General features: G+C 41.5%; 1 protein-coding gene across 1 annotated transcript; it reads right to left on the reverse strand.

Annotated features, from left to right (window-relative positions):
* Positions 1 to 908: 908 nt before the first annotated feature.
* LOC145341493 (heat shock protein beta-7-like) lies at positions 909 to 6,224 on the reverse strand. Its single transcript, XM_080186463.1, has 3 exons — positions 5,996 to 6,224; positions 2,633 to 2,778; positions 909 to 1,094 (listed from the first exon to the last, which is right to left on the reverse strand). Exons 1-3 carry the CDS (start codon positions 6,204 to 6,206, stop codon positions 909 to 911), a joined length of 543 nt encoding a protein of 180 aa, XP_080042589.1. The 5' UTR covers positions 6,207 to 6,224.
* Positions 6,225 to 19,311: the final 13,087 nt, after the last annotated feature.

Here is a 19,311-nt window from a genome sequence, read left to right on the forward strand (position 1 = left end):
CTGTCTTTACCTCCATTTTGTTTAAAAATCTCCCAAATTAAATTCAACTCATTTCAGGAATTCCTAAACTAATCAGAGAAGGTTTAATCTGCATCATTTATGTTCCCTGTTTAACTTGCTTTTGACAGGATGTCACGGTGCCAGCCTAGAAACTTGGCCTCACCTTAAGAAATTGTGATTCCTTTCTATATAATTTCTATAGAAGAAATATGTGGTTTATTTCTATGCTGAATATGTTTTTTCTTAAATAAGATACACTCCCTGAAAATAGAAGAAGCAGATTTCTCCACAACTTCCAAGAAGGATAGTTAATCTGTAAACATGCAAACATCTGTCAGTAACAGAACCAGAATCTTACAAGCACCCAAAAAGCTACTTTTGTTACTGTGAAGCCCCAGTGCCCAATTATTGATGGCTAGTGAATACACGTTGTAACTATCATCGAGTATTTCTCTCCCTGCTCCATAAATTCCAACTACAAGCAATATTGATTCAAAGCAGAGATGTTATCTCATCACTAACAGGCTGCTAAATTATGAATTTCTAAGTCGGACTTTAATGGTTTTAGGTTACATTGGTTTTAGATGTATTCAAAATAAACCTACAATAAGAAATTAAATTGTGAAGTTTAACTTTGATTTAGAGTGTAATCTGCAAAACAGTGCCTTTCAGTGGAAAAAAAATGGTGTTACTGAAGAAAAATCACAATATTCGTAAGTGCTTTTAGAATCTATTATTTTCTTCCACAGAAAGACTTGTGCCTGCGTGTTGAATTGAATGCAAACCTTAGGAGGTATTCCAGATATTTCATAAATAAAATATGCTCATATTCTGTATAGAAATATTCATTATTGTTTTAATTAATGTTGCTGAGATGGCATTTTAGGCGAACAGGCTGCTACAGACACCTACAGCTTAACTTCGCTTCTATAAACTGGCTGTGGTGATTCGACTTGTTTCATTGGATTCCTTCGAACGTTGATGATCAGGATGCCGACATCTGTCAGCGAGCAGCACACAGACATAGGGTCCATATCTTCAGGAAGCTGACATTTATGAGTGAAGGTGTTTATGATTGTTCCATCTTCAGCCACCTAAAACCAAATAAAGCCAAATTTAATCAGCTTGTGAGGTCGTGGCCCACAAATCATTTTTCTCAGAAAGCAAACATGCTTCATTTAACAAGTGATAATTTTACATAAAAATCATTAACATGCATTCAGGAGCTTTACAGTTTTTTAGTATAATCTTATAAACTACATGAAGCCATAATGGTTCAGTGAGCGAGTATTACCTGGATTAGAGTGTGAAATTAATGCTGAACTGAGTGGCTTTTTAAATACAGACCAGTGAAAAAATTAGCAATCTAGTTGTGTCCAGCTTTGTCACCCTGTGCTTATAAATTATCAGTTTGCAAAGACAAATTGAAATGACATGCTTCTTGTGAAAGAACATTTCACTTAATCCAGCCATGTGTGGCACGGTGTCACTAGCAACCGTTCAAATAGGGAAATAGATAAAGTGAGTCAGCAAAAAATTGGCATCAAATATGCATAAATGTGAGCTTGGCCATTTTAGCAGGAAGAATAGAGAAATGCAATGTTATTTAAATGGACAGAGACTTCAGAATGCTGAAGTAGAGGGATCTGGGTGCCCTTGTACATGAATCACAAAATGTTACCATGCAGAAATAACAAGTAATTAGGAGAGCAAATGGAATGTTGGTCTTTATTGTAAGAGGGATGGAGTATAAAAAGTAAAATTAAAAGTTAAAGTTTATTTATTAGTCACAAACAAGCTTACATTCACACTGCAATGAAGTTGCTGTGAAAATCCCCTAGGAAGCCTTGCTACAACTGTGCAAGGTATTAGTGAGACCTCAGCTGAAGTACTGAGTGCCGCTCTCGTTCCCTTATTAAGGATAGTATACGTCCACTGGAAATAGTTCATTGGAGGTTCGTTGTGCTGAGCACCCAGAGGAAACCCAAAAAGACACAAGGAGAACATGCAAACTCCACACAGACAGTGACCCGAGGCTAGAATTGAACCCGGGTCCCTGGCACTGTGAGACAGCAGCACTAACCACTGTGCCACCGTGCTGCCCATAAAGATGGAGCAATTCTCCTTCCTCGACCTTTGCCATATTCATTCATAGGACATGGCAGTCACTGGCGAGCCAGCATTTATTGCCCATCCCTAGTTGCCCCTGTAGAGCAGCTGAGAGTCAACCAAATTTATTGTGGCTCTGTCAAATATAGGCCTGACCAGCTAAGGACGGCCCATTTCATTCCCTAAAGGACATTAGTGAACCAGGTGGGTTTTTCTGACAATTGACAGTTGTTTCATGGTCATCAGTCGATTCTTAATTCCAGATCTTTTTTCTTGAATTCAAATTCCACTATCTGCTGTGGCAGGATTCAAACCCAGGTCCCCAGACCATTAGTCGAGTTTCTGGATTAATAGTCTAACGATTGACTGAGTTGGTTGATGGAGATGACTAACAATTAGTAGTAAATAAAGGCATTGCAGAAAATCAGTATGTGTAAATAAAAATGTTTCCCTTTCAAATGAACTAGCTATTTTAAGTAAAATAATAAAAGTAAAACTTATGACAAGATTTAATCATCTGGACCTTCTCTGCTTTGATGACGATGTTGGAATTGTAGATTGTAACAATAATATCTTCTGGGTCAAACTGACTGACATCAGCTGTGATTTGATAAGTATCCCCAAGAGTTCTGACATTTCCGAGGCTTCCTGGACGACCAGATATTGGAGCTGTGACATAAAAATAAACTGTGAAATACAAGGAGGGAAAGAAAGGATAAAAGACAAAACTTCTGGAAATATGTAGCAGGGTTGGCAGCATCTGTGGAAAGAGAAAACAGAGTAAACTGGTTGAACTTTCTCAGCTTTCTTGCTAATATCCAGGAGTTTGTGCCAAAATTGGGATTGCTGTCTCAGAGTCTAGGTAAGCAACAGCCTGACATAACCATACTCACAGAATCATACCTTACTGCCAATGTCCAGACCACGCCTGACTATGTCCTGTTCCACAGCAGGACAGATCCAGTAGAGGTCGTGGCACACTGGTATACAATCATGAGAGAGTGCTCTGGGAGTCTCCAACATTGATCCTGGACCCCATGAAGTCTCATGGAATCAAATCAAGCAGGGACAAGAAAGTATTGTGCTGATTACTAACTATTGCCACTGTCTTGCCCTTCCACCCCACACCAATTTTCAACTGATTAATCAATATTCCTACATGTTGAATACTAACTGAAGGAAGAGTAGAGGGTGGCAAGGGTAGAGAATGTACTCTGGCTGGGGGAATGTCAATGTCCATCATCAAGAATGGCTCAGTATCCCCACAACTGGCTGAGCTGGCCAAGTCCTGAAGGACATATCTGTCAAAGCCAGCCTGTGGCTGGTGGTGAGAGAACCAACAAGAAGAAAAAGCCTACTAGGCCTTGTTTTCTAAATCTATAAATTAGTAAGGAGGCTTTTGTAGGGTCATAAATCATAGAATCCCTACAGTGCAGAAGGAGGCCATTCGGGCCATCGAGGATACAGTGACAACAATTCCACCGATGCCCTATAGCCGTAATCCCCACATATTCACCCCGGCTAGTCCCGCTAACAATAAAGGGGCAATTTAGCATGCCCAATCCAACTAACCTGTACATTTTTAGACTGTGGGAGGAAACCAGAGCACCTGGAGGAACCTACATGCAAACTCTACATAGAGGCCAGAATTGAACCTGGGTTCCTGGTACTGTGAGGCAGCAGTGCTAACCACTGTGCTGCTGTGCCAAAGTGCCACCAGAGCTGGACTCCCTGTTGTCATTTCCAGTGGTTGATACTGGGTAGGTTTGGTTTTATTCCTATTTGACATTTCTTTTGCAGTTTTAGTATAACTGCATTGTTTGCTAGGCTGTTTCTGAGGGCAGTTAAACGTCAACCACATTGCTATGGATCTGGAGTCACATGGAGGCCAAACCAGGCCAGCTAAGGGCAATAGGTTACCTCTCCCAAAGAATATTTGTGAACCAGGTAGGTTTTTGTGACTTTATGGCACCTTTTCTGAGACTGATAGCCAACTTCCGCACGCATGAGGACGGCCTCAACCGGGATCTTGGGTTCATGTCACACTATCTGTAACCCCCACAAATTGACTGGGCTTGCAAAATCTCACTAACTGTACTGTCTGGAGACAATACACATCTCTTTAACCTGTGTTTAACCCTCTCTCCCCTCACATTATCTGTACCTTTAAGACTTGATTACCTGTAAAGACTCGCATTCCACCCATTATTTTGTAAATTGAGTTTGTGTCTTTATATGCCCTGTTTGTGAACACAACTCCCACTTACTTGATAAAGGAGCAGTGCTCCGAAAGCTAGTGGCTTGTGCTACCAAATAAAGTTGTTGAACTTTAACCTGGTGTTGTGAGACTTCACTTTACTGAGATCAGCTTTCAATCCCAATTTTTTAAATTAAATAATTGAATTCAAATTCCACTAGCTGTCATGGGATTTGAACCTCTGTCCCTTGGGCATTAACCTGAACCTGGGTCATTGGATTATTAGTCTCCCCCTGTTACAGAGCTGTTACAATGGTATTCCAGTCGTATTTAAAACTACCATTCCCCTCAAGTGTCCAGACAAGTTAACAAGGGTGGTTTAAGATGAATTTTACTATAGCTATAGGACTCAGAATGAAATCATTCAGAATGAAAAATTCGGAAATACATAGGCAATTAAAGTCTCAGCTTCGATTACAAGTAATAGCATATGCCAATAGACTTATAGGATTTGTCTCTATCCAATCACAGTTAAGGTTACATCATGCATACATAATCCAATTAAAACTTGTGCATGTTATATCATCAAGAAATGATAGCTATGGCTCTCACCAATGGTATCTCAACCTCTTTTGTTCTAATTCAATTAGATAGTCCTTGACTTTCATCTGGACTTACTTTAATCAAAACCTGTCATTTTCACATAACTTTCCCTGTGTGACTGAGGTTCAGTTTGCAGCTTATGTGGTGGTTAAAATTGTGTGATTATTAACCCTTTAACCTCCTCCCATGAGAGGAGTGCAGATACCTCTGAGGGTTGTGCAATTGGAGGTGATTATGGAGGGAGGTAGGGGGTTGTGAAGGGATCTGTGAACAAGGATGAGCGTTTTAAAACTCAAGATGTTGTTTGACAGGAAGCCAATGTACATCAGTGAACACTGGGCTGATGGGTGAATGGGATTTGATGTGAGTTAGTATATGGATAGTAAAGTTTGAGAAGACATCAAGGTTATGGAGGATGGGAATCTGGCCATGAGTGCATTGGAATAATCAAGTCTAGTGGTAGTAAAGATATGATGAGGGTTTCAGCAGTTTTTAAAACTACTCTTAATTAGAATGTATTTCTGGGAGATAACCTTGAGAAGCCTTTGACATTTTCAGAAAGCATAGGTAGAATAAATGATTTCCTGGCAATACAAAATCCTGTAACAAATCATACTAATTTCTATACGCAGTGCCTCTGGTACAATTTGCTGTCCATTACTTTGAGTTTACATGAAGTATCTGGGGGACAGTGAAGAAGCAGATCCTGCACAGATATAAGCAAAATAAATAACTACTTGCTGCAATAAACCATTTGTCTTAGTCATGATTAGAACCCTCCTTACAAAAATTCCTTGGCAAGCTTTGCAATTTAAACAATCCTAAATTGCCAAACAGTAAAAATGAGTGCTTAACATGCAGTTTCTCACTGCACAAATATATTATTGATACATAGGTTAAAGATTATGTATATAAAGATTGTGGTCGGTATGGACTCGGTGGGCCAAATGGCCTTCTTCTGTACTGTAGGGATTTGATGATTTGATTCAGAATTTGTTTTCAATTAATATAGGAGCATTAAGAATGTACAGTATTTTAATTAATTTGTATTCCTTCAAAGGAAGTTGGAAACATTACAAACCAAACCTGCGTATCCAAAGGATTCCTCTCCTAGTCTTGCAAAGTGACCATTCCTGAAGGGTGATTTTTCGACATCATCTTCAAATAAATTCCGAGCTGTGTCTATGTATTGATCGAAGGAGGGGTCGCCTGAGGATTGCCGACTATAGTTGCTGTAATGTTCAGATCTGAAAGTTGAGGAAGAACGACGGGATGACATTGTATTTGTAGATTGCATGGGAAACACAGTCAGGGTATGGACTGTTACTGGGGACAAATCGCAGTCAAGTGATCCTTAATATTCTGATGAAAATTCTCAATGCCCAGTGATAATCCTTCAACTGTTTCCATATATAGGAAGCGGTAACGGTCTCCGATGCAAATGAGAATAAGGATTTGAGTCACTTAAGTCATGATAACAAAAAAGGAATAGTGTTCATGGAATGCGAGATAGGACAGCTTTCTCTGCTATCTGCAAAATGCCACTGAGTGAACGCAGTCCCAAAGCATTTCTATAGGGGAATCACAGTCTTATTTTCTTTAAAATCAACAGTTTGAAAGGAAAATGTTTGCCCTTGTTTTATAATTTATGTATTTTTGTGGGTCAAGAAACTTTTTCGTCAGGAGCTACTTGTTGTGGATGGGAACATTGCCTGTCATTACTCAGAGTGTTGAAATATTTTGGGTATAACTGCCCCTAAGCACATCATACGTAGGGAATCATAGATTCCCTACAATACAGAAGGAGGCCGTTCGACTCATCAAGCCTGCACCAACAACAATCGCACCCAGGCCCTATCCCTGTAACCCCACATATGCTGATTCCCCGACACTAAGGGATAATTTATCATAGCAATCAACCTAACCCACACATCTTTGGAGTGTGGGAGGAAACTGGAGCACCTGGAGAAAACCCACGCAGACACAGGAGAATATGCAAATGAAACACACAAACTCCCAAACTCCCAAGTTACCTTGGGAATCCATAACTTCCCAAGGTAAACGGATCCTTACATTGGCCAATCCTCACCCATCCTGATTCCCATGGTGGGCAGAACGGTAAAATTCTGGCTGTTATCTGAGCAGTTTTTAAAATTTTTTTGGGCTTTAGGAGTGTAAAATTCATTGCCCTTGCACTATCAAGAAGCAATTCTCTGCTTCACCACGAGAAACTTCCTGTGCAGCTGACACAGGGACAACCCCTGTGTGCATTGGAAATCTGTAAATGTCTGCTGCCCTGATGTCAGTAAGAAGTCTCACAACACCAGATTAAAGTCCAACAGGTTTATTTGGTAGTAAATGCCACTAGCTTCCGGGGTTTGCCAAAAGTTTGGCATTTGCCGGGGTTACTATCAAATAAACCTGTTGGACTTTAACCTGGTGTTGTGAGACTTCTTACGGTGTTTACCCCAGTCCAACGCCAGCATTTCCATGCCCTGATGTCACACAGCCCCACTGGCTGATGCGATTCCAAGATTCCTATACCGTTCTACCCAACACGTATCTAGAAAATGTACTTATCAATCATTCTTAAATCCACAAGTGTTAAACTGCAAGATGGACTAGTGTTTCTTAAACGGCCATGCCCCCAAATTGCAGGAAAGATCATTCTTCTGGGATCATAAAGTGTCTGGAAGTACTCGACTGTTTTTGGAAGCTTTGTGGCACGATCCTGGATTTCTCAGAGAGTGTTGCTGCAGCCTCATGACTGAGGAGTTGATGATCTGGCCCACAAAAGCTGCAACAGGTCAGAGGACAGAAGTGGCAGTGCCTATGGGTTTGGAGATGGCGTGAGGGTATACACACAGGATAAGCTTTACGCTTGCAGGAGCCTGACTCTCCATCTCCCTGACAGTAACAGCTGGCTGTCTTTCAGGCTAACAAATGTACCCAGCACCTTGGCGTGCATGCACATCAAAACTCTCCTGCGTGCCACCTCATTGAGACAACATCTGGGTCCACTGCAGCAGAACATGTCTGCGACAAAACCAGAAAGTGCTGGAAATCTCAGTAAGTCTGATAGCCTCTGATAGAAGGAACAGAACCAATGTTTTGAGTCTGGATGATCCTTTGTCAGAGCTGATGTTGTCTGTGACATTGCTATCCGGTGAGCTTCAAATAAGCCATCCTTTCCTCTGGCCACTGATGCCGGGAGGACTGGGTACATGCTGATCCCGACTCAATACTTGACTTTCGATTGCTTGCTGAATTGGAGGCTAAGTCAGACCAACTGATGGGACCTCTTCATGAATGATGTGCTGGTGTTTGGGCTGCGGAGGCTGGACAGACAACAGTTCTTGGGTTTTGACCGGTGCCTCAGAAGAGGAAGGTTAGTGTGAGGAGAGTAACGGGTGGAGTGGGAAGCAAGAGTTCCATGGTCAAACTATGTGCCGTTTGTTCATCGTGCCAGTTTGCAGGATAAGGGTGTGTCGGGAGTTAAGAAGCAACTGTCAGGTTCAGAAGATTCAGGTGGCCTTGTTTTGGGTGGAGAAAGCTGTCCGTGGGGCTGCAGCTTCCACCCCATTTTACCCACTTGCTGTGCCACTTAGCAAAAAATGAGAGAATTGCACCCAAAGTTTTCACTGTCCTCTCCACACAGGAATTGACACAAAATCATTCTTGTGGAACACAAAATGTAACAAGAGGCAAGCACATGGACTGGCAAATGGTACTTGGAAGCAGATACATTTATTGTTATTGTGGCATTTTATAACTATCTGGCATTTGATGCCTTAATGTTATTTGCACCTGTGAATTTGAGTAGGGAGGGAATAGAAGGGTACGGACTGAATGACTATAGAAGGTTTGTTTTAGTTTAGTTTAATGATCGGCACAGGCTTGGAGGGCCGAAGGGCCTGTTCCTGTGCTGTACTATGTTCTTTGTTCTTTGGTGCTGTTTCTGAGTGTTGGACAATATTAGAGTGTTTTGTATAGATGGGAAGTTCCTCTCTGCTCATTTATGAAGTTAAAACCTAATTAAAACTTTCTTTAAAAACCCACTGATGTCACAACTGAAAGCTTATTCTTACATGAATATTTCCAGGTACAATTTTCAGCCTTCCAAGAGCCAAGAATCTGATGACGTGATCTCTCTATCAAGTTTAGTATTTGACAGATTGCCTCTTAAAAATAGAATATTTACAGACACAGATTCCGCCCACTTTGCAGAATGTCCCAAATTGATGTGTTCCTTTTTTACATGATTGCTATCACCTTCCACCACCTGTCAACCCATTGGAAAGAATTAAAGGGCATTTCTGCATGAATTTATCATCACACCGACACCTATTCACTACCCAGCATCTCTGCTAAATCTGCTGACTAGAAGTATACTATTGTTTGTAAACCTTGTGAATTAGATTCTGCATCTTCATCATTTGGATTCTCTTCAAATTCAGTATAACTGGATTGGTTTTTTTCAGAAGTTCCATACACTTTCACGGATGCACCATAGAAAGCATTCTTTCTGGTTGTATCACAGCTTGGTATGGTTCCGGCTCTGCCCAAGACTGCAAGCAACTACAAAAGATTGTGAATGAAACCCAGTCTTTCATGTAAACCAGCCTCCCACCCATTGACACTGTCTACACTTCCCGCTGCCTGGGAAAAGCAGCCAGCATAATCAAGGACCCCATGCATCCCAGACATTCTCTCTTCCACCTTCTTCCTTCATGAAAAAGATACAAAAATCTGAGGTCGCATACCAACCCACTCAAGAACAGCTTCTTCCCTGCTGCCATCAGACTTTTGAATGGACCAACTTTGCATTAAATTGATCTTTGTCTACATGCTAGCTATGATTGTAACGCTACATTCTGCACCTTCTCCTTTTCTTCTCTATGAACAGTATGTTTTGTCTGTATAGTGTGCAAGAAACAATACTTTTCACTGTATACTAATTCATGTGACAATAATAAATCAAATAAAAATATATCATCACTCTCATCCTCACAGAAAATAACTTCACATTTACCACTGTAATGACAATCAAGTTTCTTCACTTCTTCTTTAATTAGCCTCTAGCAGAGTCCAAACACAGTTGCTGTATTCTGCTTTGAGAGAGAAATCTGAGTTGAAATATTCTATCTTTCACCAGAAGGGGGCTCTGAAGCTACCAAGATATGGATCTGAAAGCTCACTCATATAATGAGACACATGGTATCAGGACAAACTCCAGAATACAACCAAAGAAGACACATTTATCATTTTTGTTCTGTTCACATTTCTGTCTTGCTGGTAATGGTAACGATCACTTTCATGGCTGCGTTCAGTTGTGGTGTTGAGTCAGTTAGATATGTTACAATGAGTTATGCAGAGTGGTTTCCGAATTAAGCAAATTCCATTATCATAAATTGTCATCTTAAAAAGTTAAGATTTAGCAGGGTTAAACAATGATGAAATAATGACAAAAAGCTCTAATCGTAGTTAGTTTCAATAGTTGGTCTCATTGTGTGTGTTTAGTGTTATTGAGTCCATTATAGTCCTGTGGCAGGGTCAGGAATGGGGAGTGAATCCCATTGCAGAGGCTGTGGGGAAACCAGGCCATATCTTCTGGCCCCAACCTCATTAATTATTCAGGGATTTGGCACTATATTCCACGGCAGGGCAGGCTTGATTGTGCATGTGTCCCACTGTCATATCTGGGTACTATATTTATAAATGCACAACATTTCTGGCCCACCATTGGAGAAAGAAGATGGACTGCCTGAAGATAAAAGATAGATCTCCAGGAACACTCTGAGGCTGGAAGATGGATCTCCTCAATGTCACTGAAGCTAGAAGATCCACCTGGCTCATTCTTCCCTACACATTGCTGTGGTGTTCCAGGATGTAAGGTCACAGATGGTCTCCAGTCCAAACTCCAGAAGCAGCCCGAGGCATTGTTCAGCTAAGTCCCGACTTCTGCACGTCACATTGTTCCAGACATGCTCTGCACATGTTTTCCCGCTGACATCATGGAGGATTGGGAGTGCGGGCAAGGTGGGGGGTATTCCAATTGGGCATTCATCTCTATCCCAATCTGATTAGCAAATCGGTTTCATGTTTCCTGATTCATGATAGTGGGCACCAATGGAAGATCCCGCAGGAAATATGCATAAAATTGATTTTTGGGCCTCCTGCCCAATTCTACCCATCCCCCCCTCAAAATGGCCACCTGCCATTGAACCTGCTCAAGGGCACTTAGGAGAACGCTCCCTCCACAAATTCTATCCCTCACCCCCTCTGCCCGCTATTGAACTGACTGGCAGGGAGCGGGAGAATAACCCCTTCTTCCGCCATTGAACTTGCCAGTTGGGGCACGGCAGGATTCCACTCCCGCCGCCACCAAATTCCCCCCCTCCCCACCTGGCATCAAACCCATTAGCTGGGACATGGGAGAATTCTTCACCACCCAGCCTGCCCCTCAACACCGAAACCCCTCCTCCCTGCCTGTCATCAAACTCGCCAAGCAGGCTATGGGAAAATTCTACTCCCTCCCTTCCACCCTCCCCTCCCTGCACCGCCCTCCCAGCCCACACACGCACACATACACACACACACACGCACACATACACACACACACACGCACACATACACACACACACACGCACACATACACACACACGCACACATACACACACACACACGCACACATACACACACACACACGCACACATACACACACACGCACTCACGCATACACACACACGCACTCACGCATACACAAATTCTCTCCCTCCCACCTGCTATTCAACCTGTCGGCAGGAACGTGGGAAAATTCTACCTCCCATCCACCATTTAACCTGCCACTAGGGGAATGGGAGCATTCTCTCCCCCCCCGCCCCCCTCCAAATTCTAACCAATCCCCCCACTCCTCCCCCCTTCCCACCCCAACCCTCCACCCACTATTGACCTTGCTGGCAGGGCCATGAGAGAATCTGCCAAGAGGATAATATTTTAAAAAGGTTGGTAAACATACTCATTAGTTTTGATTCATGCTCTGGTTCAGCAGACATATCAAATGAACATTAAATGATATAAAAACAGGAGATGCTGTAACTACACAGGAGGCCCACTAACATTTCAGTTGTAAATATCTCATTAGAACCAAAAGCCTGATGAAGTGTTACACCTAAAACATTAACCTGTGTGGTTTTTCCCTCTTTTGAAAGCTGACAGGCCTTCACTATATCTCAAAGATCTCCTCAAGAGTCTACCACTCAATCTTATATTTCAGTTTACAATAATTGTAACTGCCTCATTATAATAAACTTAAATTACCCACTTGGACATGGTAACTGTAGCAGCGTGATAGTACGTCGTGAAGTATCATGTAACTGTATCCCTGAAACATGTTAACAAAGCGTCACAGGCCACTTTAGAAGCTGTTCTAGTAAATTTTCTTCTCCTGTGCACAGCTTCAAGTTTTATAATACCTCTGTAGGTCTTCGGCAAAGTTGCTGTCACATCAATAAGACAATAATTGTGCAAATCTTTCAAGCACTGTGTACCAGCATGATGCTATTAAGAACAGAGATTTAACTTCAGACAATGAATTAAACAACAGCCTAACCCATAGAGACGAACTAGAACTTGGCAATCGTTTCTACCCTGTTATGATTTAAACTAAAATTGTGTGATGACACTCTGTCTAATTGGATAGTTTACATCAATGCATCTTTAAATTCTGTATACCCAGATTTTACAGAAAGGTTTTTACTCTGGCCAGCCGACTGTTGTGCATAACACCCAAATGGACAAGAATGTATTTTATCTATTTCTTGAATCACATAATTCTAGAAATTTACAGCATGAAAGGAGACAATTTGACCAGTTGTGTCCATGCTGGTCAATAGCAACCAATCTAATCCCTCCTTCCAGCTCTCAGACTCCAGCCTTGCAGGTTATGGCACTTCAAGTGCATATCCAAGTACTTTATAAATGTTAAATGAGGGTTTCTGCCTCTGTCACCATTTCAAACAGTGAATTCCAGCTTTTTTCTTCAACAACCACACAGCCAATTTTTCTATCATCCACTCATTGTATAGACCACATAAAGCAAGGAACAGGGTACTGAGCCCTTCAGAACCCCACTGGAAACTGTCTTCTAGTTACAGAAACACCAATCAATCATTATTACCCTTTGCTTCCTTCTGCAATGATTTTGGATCCAGCTTGTTCCTTTGCCTTAGATCCTGTGGGTTTTTACTGGTGTGCCAGCCTGCTATGTGGGACCTTATTAAAAGCCCTGTTAAAATCCATACAGACAGCATCAAATGCACTGACCATTGAATTTATTGAGCAGGTAACAAGGAGAATTAACCATGTTAGTGAGACATGGCCTTCCCTCAACTTATCTGTGCTGTGTTTGATTAATCTGTGTCGTTCTAAATGAACATTTATTCTGCCCCTTAGAAAGTTTTCCAATAATTTTCCCACCACCATTCTGCATGGCCCATACTTGATCCCTTTCTCCCGTTTTAAACAATGCACAATGTTAGCTCTTCTCCAGTCTTCTGGCACCACACCAGTAGCTAGAGAGGATTGGAAAGTGATGGAAAACTTCCGTTAACAGCCTGGAGTGCAATCTTATGAGAATTTGCCAGTTCTGTATGCACAAATTGATATGGAATTCTCTAGCTCCACTGGCCAACTTTCTCTCCAGATCTTGTCCCTTTAATTGCCAAAAAAAGAATTGGTGTGGTTTGCGCCATTGCTCTGGTGGGACGGGGACTCTTAGAGCCAGAAATTGGCTCCGCTGAGATCCGGGCATCATTTTTTAATGGGCTTGAAACCTTGTTGAACACCTCCTCGTGATCAGGTACTGACCTACCTGCAAGTGGTGATTAAGTCCAGTTTAGCTAAATTGGTTTTTCCCCAATTGAGAAGTTTTAAATACCACAAATCTAATTTTGTGATTTTCCATATCTACTCTAAATCTAACTGCATCATCATCATTTCCACCATAGTGCTTCTCAATTAATAACTCTTACACCTGCTCAGTTTCATTTGCTAAAACTAAGTCCAAAACCTTCTCTGCTCTTTCTACATTAGCAGCTAAAAAGGGTCACCTGAACACATTTTAAGAACTCTGCTCCCTCCATGGCTTGTACTCATTGGGTAAGGTTTTTATGGAAATCAACAAAAGCCGATAGCAGATGAGAAAAGTGGCATTTTGAAGCCGCCAACAATAATGGTGGTTTTCTTCACCGTATAGTCCAGGACTTTGGGAAAAGAAGCTTCAAAAATCCCTTTCTGTGTTGCTGGTGGGACAGCCTCTGATTCACCTGCACCATCAGTAATTTAAACAGCTGAGAATTGGAGCACCATGTTTAAAGGTCACCCTAGCACAGGGAGTGCAAAGCAATTCATCCTGGAACACCCTTGGCACTGACCAGGCCTACGCAGTGTCAGGGGCAGTGCCAGTGGGCAGTACCTGGGCAAGACCCTTTCTTTCCTGAGCTCTGCGCTCACCTGAGCTCCCCGGGGAGGTGTGCTCGCCAGGTGCACACCATGGGAGACCGGTCATGATTCACACCAGTCTGTCCTCATGCCAAGGTGATTGAAAGGTGGGCAGGGGGATCATTCGGGCATGGAGGCCTGGTAGTGATATGGTAAATTCCACAATATGTATCATCTCTTGTGACTTTGAATTAACATACAAAATAATATTGTGGTGATTTTTTGCTGCCGCTACATTCACAGTGGAAGATGAATCAAGCCTTCGTGTGAATACATAGCTTGCAAGATCTAAGAATCGGCACTGTGTGCTGGGTGCAATGTTATGGTCATGGTTAGAATTATAAAGGCCCCCCATTCTCAAAATCAGTCTTATTATTCACGAAGGTGTAAAAAATTTAAAATATCATAAAAATCACACAGACACTGTCAAAATTGCCAGCAGAATCTGTAGGTACATTCAACCTTGGTCCCAGTGGCTGGCTTTTCCTATAACCTTTGTACCACCTTGTTTTCACTGACATGAAAGACTCCAAAACCTTTTGGTGTCTTGACGCCCAAAAAAATGTAGCATGCACCTAAAGAATTGCAGGTGATTAGGTTGTTAATAGTTTAGTAACTTGTTAAAGATTTCAAAGCAGCGAGTGGGCCACCAATTTAAGCACCCACCCAACTCTCAAATTAAAAGAGATGGGGGAATAACGACACTCACCCTAAATTTCTCATCTGCGCAAAGGGGGTAGCGCGCCTGATTCGTGATTGTAAAATCCAGCTCGTATTTTAATTAAAGCAACTGATAATGTAGTGACTGTGAAATCACTGCACCCCATGCATTCAGAATGGTTGTACATTTAACCGGATAGCAAGTACTATACTTCAAAATAACTGTGAAGTGTTGTGAGCAGTTTTTGATTGAAAAGCTATGATATCGATGCAAATGTTAAAACAACAGAGCTCTTCTGGAACCAGAAGCTCTACATTGTTGTTAAAATATCCATGCCTTTGTTACCAAGTGATGACTTATCCAAAGCACTTCTGCCTGCTGTCCCACATTCTCCCATCTCACAGCAGCAGGGGACCCAGGTTTGATTCTTGGCTTCATTGTCTGTGTGGAGTCCGCACGTTCTCTTTGTGTCCTCATGGGTTTCCTCCAGGAGCTCCTGTTTTCTCCCACAGTCTGAAAGACGTGCTGGTTAGGTGAATTGGCCAGGCTAAATTCTCCCTCAGTGTACCTAAACAGGTGCCCGAGTGTGGCAACTAGGGGATTTTCACAGTAACTTCATTACAGTGTTAATGTAAGCCCACTTGTGACATTAATAAATACATTTTAACTTGACATTACCACTGCCTATGTCTTAACCTGCATCATCCCATTCTCTATCATTCCTGTACTTGCTGCCCTACATTGGATCTAGTGAAGCAACATTTCAATTTAAAAATTTTCATCCTTGCTTTCTAGTTCCTCATTACCCCATCTGTCTATATCTGTCTCATTTCCTCCAACTCCAAACCCTCTGAGAAATCCGAACTTCTCCAAATCTGGCCTATTGAACATCCCCAATTTTAAATCACTCTTCTGTTGTTGGCCGTGTCATCAGGTGCTTAGCTCCCAAGCCCTGGAATTCCCTCCCCAAATCTCTCCACTTTGCTTTCCTTCTTTAAGATCCTCTTTAAGACCTACCTCTTTGACCAAGCTGTTGGCCATCTGACTTAATATCTCCTTGTGTGGCTTAGTGTCATACTTAGTTTTATAATGTTCATCCAAAGTGCTTTTGGATATTTTATTCTACTCATATGCCCATGAGCGAGACCCGTAACTTTTAAAAAGAGATTTGAACTCCAAGTTATTAACTGAAAGTAATTACACTATGTGTTCATGTCTAAAAATGGCTGCACAAGTACTGCTTTACTTACTTAACCCTTTACTCCCACTTTCTGCTTTTTGTTTTGAAGCCAGCCATCAATCCACCCTGCTGCTTGTCCCCCGATGATATTCTCGTATATAATTGGTGAGGTGCCAATTGATGATCCTTTGAAAATCCAGATAAATGACTTTTACTGTATTGTCTACTCTCAAAAAAGACTTGAAACTGAGTATAATAATCTAGAAATCAATTCACTAAGGCAGAGAGAGAAATGATTAAACTTTACTAAAATAGAGGCATTATGTAGGTGGCTGCAAGTCTCAAGGTTCTGGTGATTTGTGATATGGAGCAGGTGGAGGCTAACTAAGAGGCCACTGGGGCAATCAAAATGGATCAAAATTGTGCAATGGGTAAGGAAGCAGCAAAGGCAGAGGTAAATGATGCTTCAGAGGCAGTTTTGCAATTGACTGACTTAGCTAGACGAAATAATGGCTCACCCTGGTTCTAATGCCAGAGAGGCAATCGGATAGTGCAGCAATGGTCTGGGGACTGATGGAAGAAGTGACGATATGGAAATGTGTGCATGATTGGTGTACATATAGAGGCAAACTCTGTGCTTCCAAGTGATGTTGACCAAAGGACAGCATGAAAAAGGTGGAACTACAGACAGGGCTGATCCTATGTGTAGAGGTGGAGATGTCATTGGAGGAGGTGTAATTATAAAGGTAAAGGAGATAATTACTTTAAAACTATCTCTTTACAACACATTTTCTTAGAATAAATCATCATTAATTATCCACAAAGTTTGTTCCTTCAGCTTGAGAATGACAATTAATGTGCATCAGTGTGAAAACAGAAAGATCCTGCTGTTGGGAGCTTTATGTTGATATCACAGTGAAAGTGGTCATGTATTGCATCAAGTGCAATACTATGCACTGGCCCCAGATGGAATACTATTTACTACCTGTAACCAGTTTTTAAGCACCATTACATGAAACGGTTCATTTTTCTGAACTTCCAAGATGCCTTTGAGCCTATCTTATCAACAGTGGTTTATCGATACTTTATTCAAGTGGTTTATCAATAACTTATCAATATTGATTTATCAATATCTTATCAACAGTAAAACCATACAAAGACCAAAAAATGGACTGCCTTTTAAATAATTTAAATATCCTCGTAGGCCCAATAAGTCTCATCTGTTAATGGTTATGCTCAGGACCAGCATGCTGAGAAGAGTCTACCCTATTGTTGGTAAATTACTTATTATAGCACAAATGTTTGTTTTGAGCCAGCATTAAGGCACAAAAAGCATTCCATTTCAGTTTGTCGGTAATGCAAGGCCGATAACATTCCCAATGCTGTTTAGAGTAGGAATGTGCTTCTTCTCTTTTTTATTGCTTCTGTTCTTTAAGCCTAGAGTTGGTGGAAAGGAGTTGAGCTGAGCATCATTGGGTTGGAGCGAAGATCGGCGCCAGGACTCTCTGGGCGCACTCACCGGAAAACCTGAGAATCCTGCCCGACTTCAATGTCCCCCCCGCCTCCCCCACCACCCACCAATCAACCACTAAAATTCAGGAGGTGTGTGGGAAGGCCGAATTTTGGCCTAGGGGTTGATGCTGATGTGAAAATGAATGGGTTCTTGCTACTAGGAGTACAAAAATCAAGGGAAAAATGTTTTGTTTTACGGGTCAGCAAAATAAATGTTTTGGATATTTAAACATTTATTTCCATTATTTGCCAATTTAGCAAACAGTCCTTATGAATTTTTTAAAAGTTCATTCGAGGGACATGGGCGTCACTGGCCTGTCAGCATTTATTGCCCATTCCTAGTTGTCTGAGGGCAGTTGAGAGTCAACCACGATGCTGTGGCTCTGGAGTCACATGCAGTCCAGACCATGTAAAGATGGCAAATTTCTTTCCCTAAAAGGACATTAGTGAACTGGATGGGTGTTTTGACAATCGACAATGATCATCAGTAGATTCTTAACTCAAGATTTTTCTTCTATTGAGTTCAAATTCCACCATTTGCCATGGCAGGATTCCAACCCAGATCCCCAGAACATTGGCTGAGTTTCTGGATTAATACTCCAGCGATAATACCACTGGGCCATCACCTGAATAGCCACATTCTTTTAATATTAGTGCCATTAAAGTTAATCAGATGACTTTCGATGACTTAGGTGATATGACTAATAGTCCACAAAATTAATTAAGTGGTTTTTCAGCTTTTCAATAATCAAGTGCTTGAGGTTGATCAGGTAATTCAGTGAATGGCTTAAATTAAAGAAATAAACAACTAAGTGATGGAAAAAACATCAAGTTAAACTCTCATCACAAACTGGAGGGAATTAAATATCTTTCTAAAGGTTTACCTTTTCCTAGCTTGAGTCCCCCTTGCAACTTATTGTAGCTAAACCAAATAAAGAAATACAATGAGAATTTTCACCTTGTGTACTGACTGAACCAAACAAGATTTTTAGTGACATTGAAGGAAGTAAGACATATGTCCACTCTTTAATTACACAGTAAGAAGTCTCACAACGCCAGGTTAAAGTCTAACAGGTGTATCTGGAACCTCGAGCTTTCGGAACGCTACCCTTCCTCGGGTGAATCCCCTGATGAAGGAGCAGCGCAGTGACACAGTGAGTGCAGTTGTGAGACTTCTTACTATGCCCATCCCAGTCTAAAGCCAGCGTCTCCATATTTTAATTAGTTAGGTTTTACTTCTGAAACTATAAGTGGTTATGTGGCCCATTCTACACAGAGTTCACTGAGTCTTGTGACAGTAAAATTGCTACATTCCTATGGCATAAAGATTCTATGAAAATAAGAAAGAAGGGTGGCATGGCAGTGATATTTATTGTGATTTCTCTAAATGGAACCTCCTAGTATGGACATTGGCATACAATCCAAATTTCTGCTGGTGAATTAACATGGCTTCCACCCATCCATCTGCTTCTTCTCCTATCAATTCTTTACTGGGCTACTGTTCAACTGGTTTCTATTGAACCAATCCTTTTATATGAATTCTCTCCC

Source organism: Carcharhinus amblyrhynchos, chromosome 3 (assembly GCF_965287045.1).
Source record: "Carcharhinus amblyrhynchos chromosome 3, sCarAmb.v2.hapA, whole genome shotgun sequence".
In the NCBI taxonomy this organism is placed as follows: domain Eukaryota; kingdom Metazoa; phylum Chordata; class Chondrichthyes; order Carcharhiniformes; family Carcharhinidae; genus Carcharhinus; species Carcharhinus amblyrhynchos.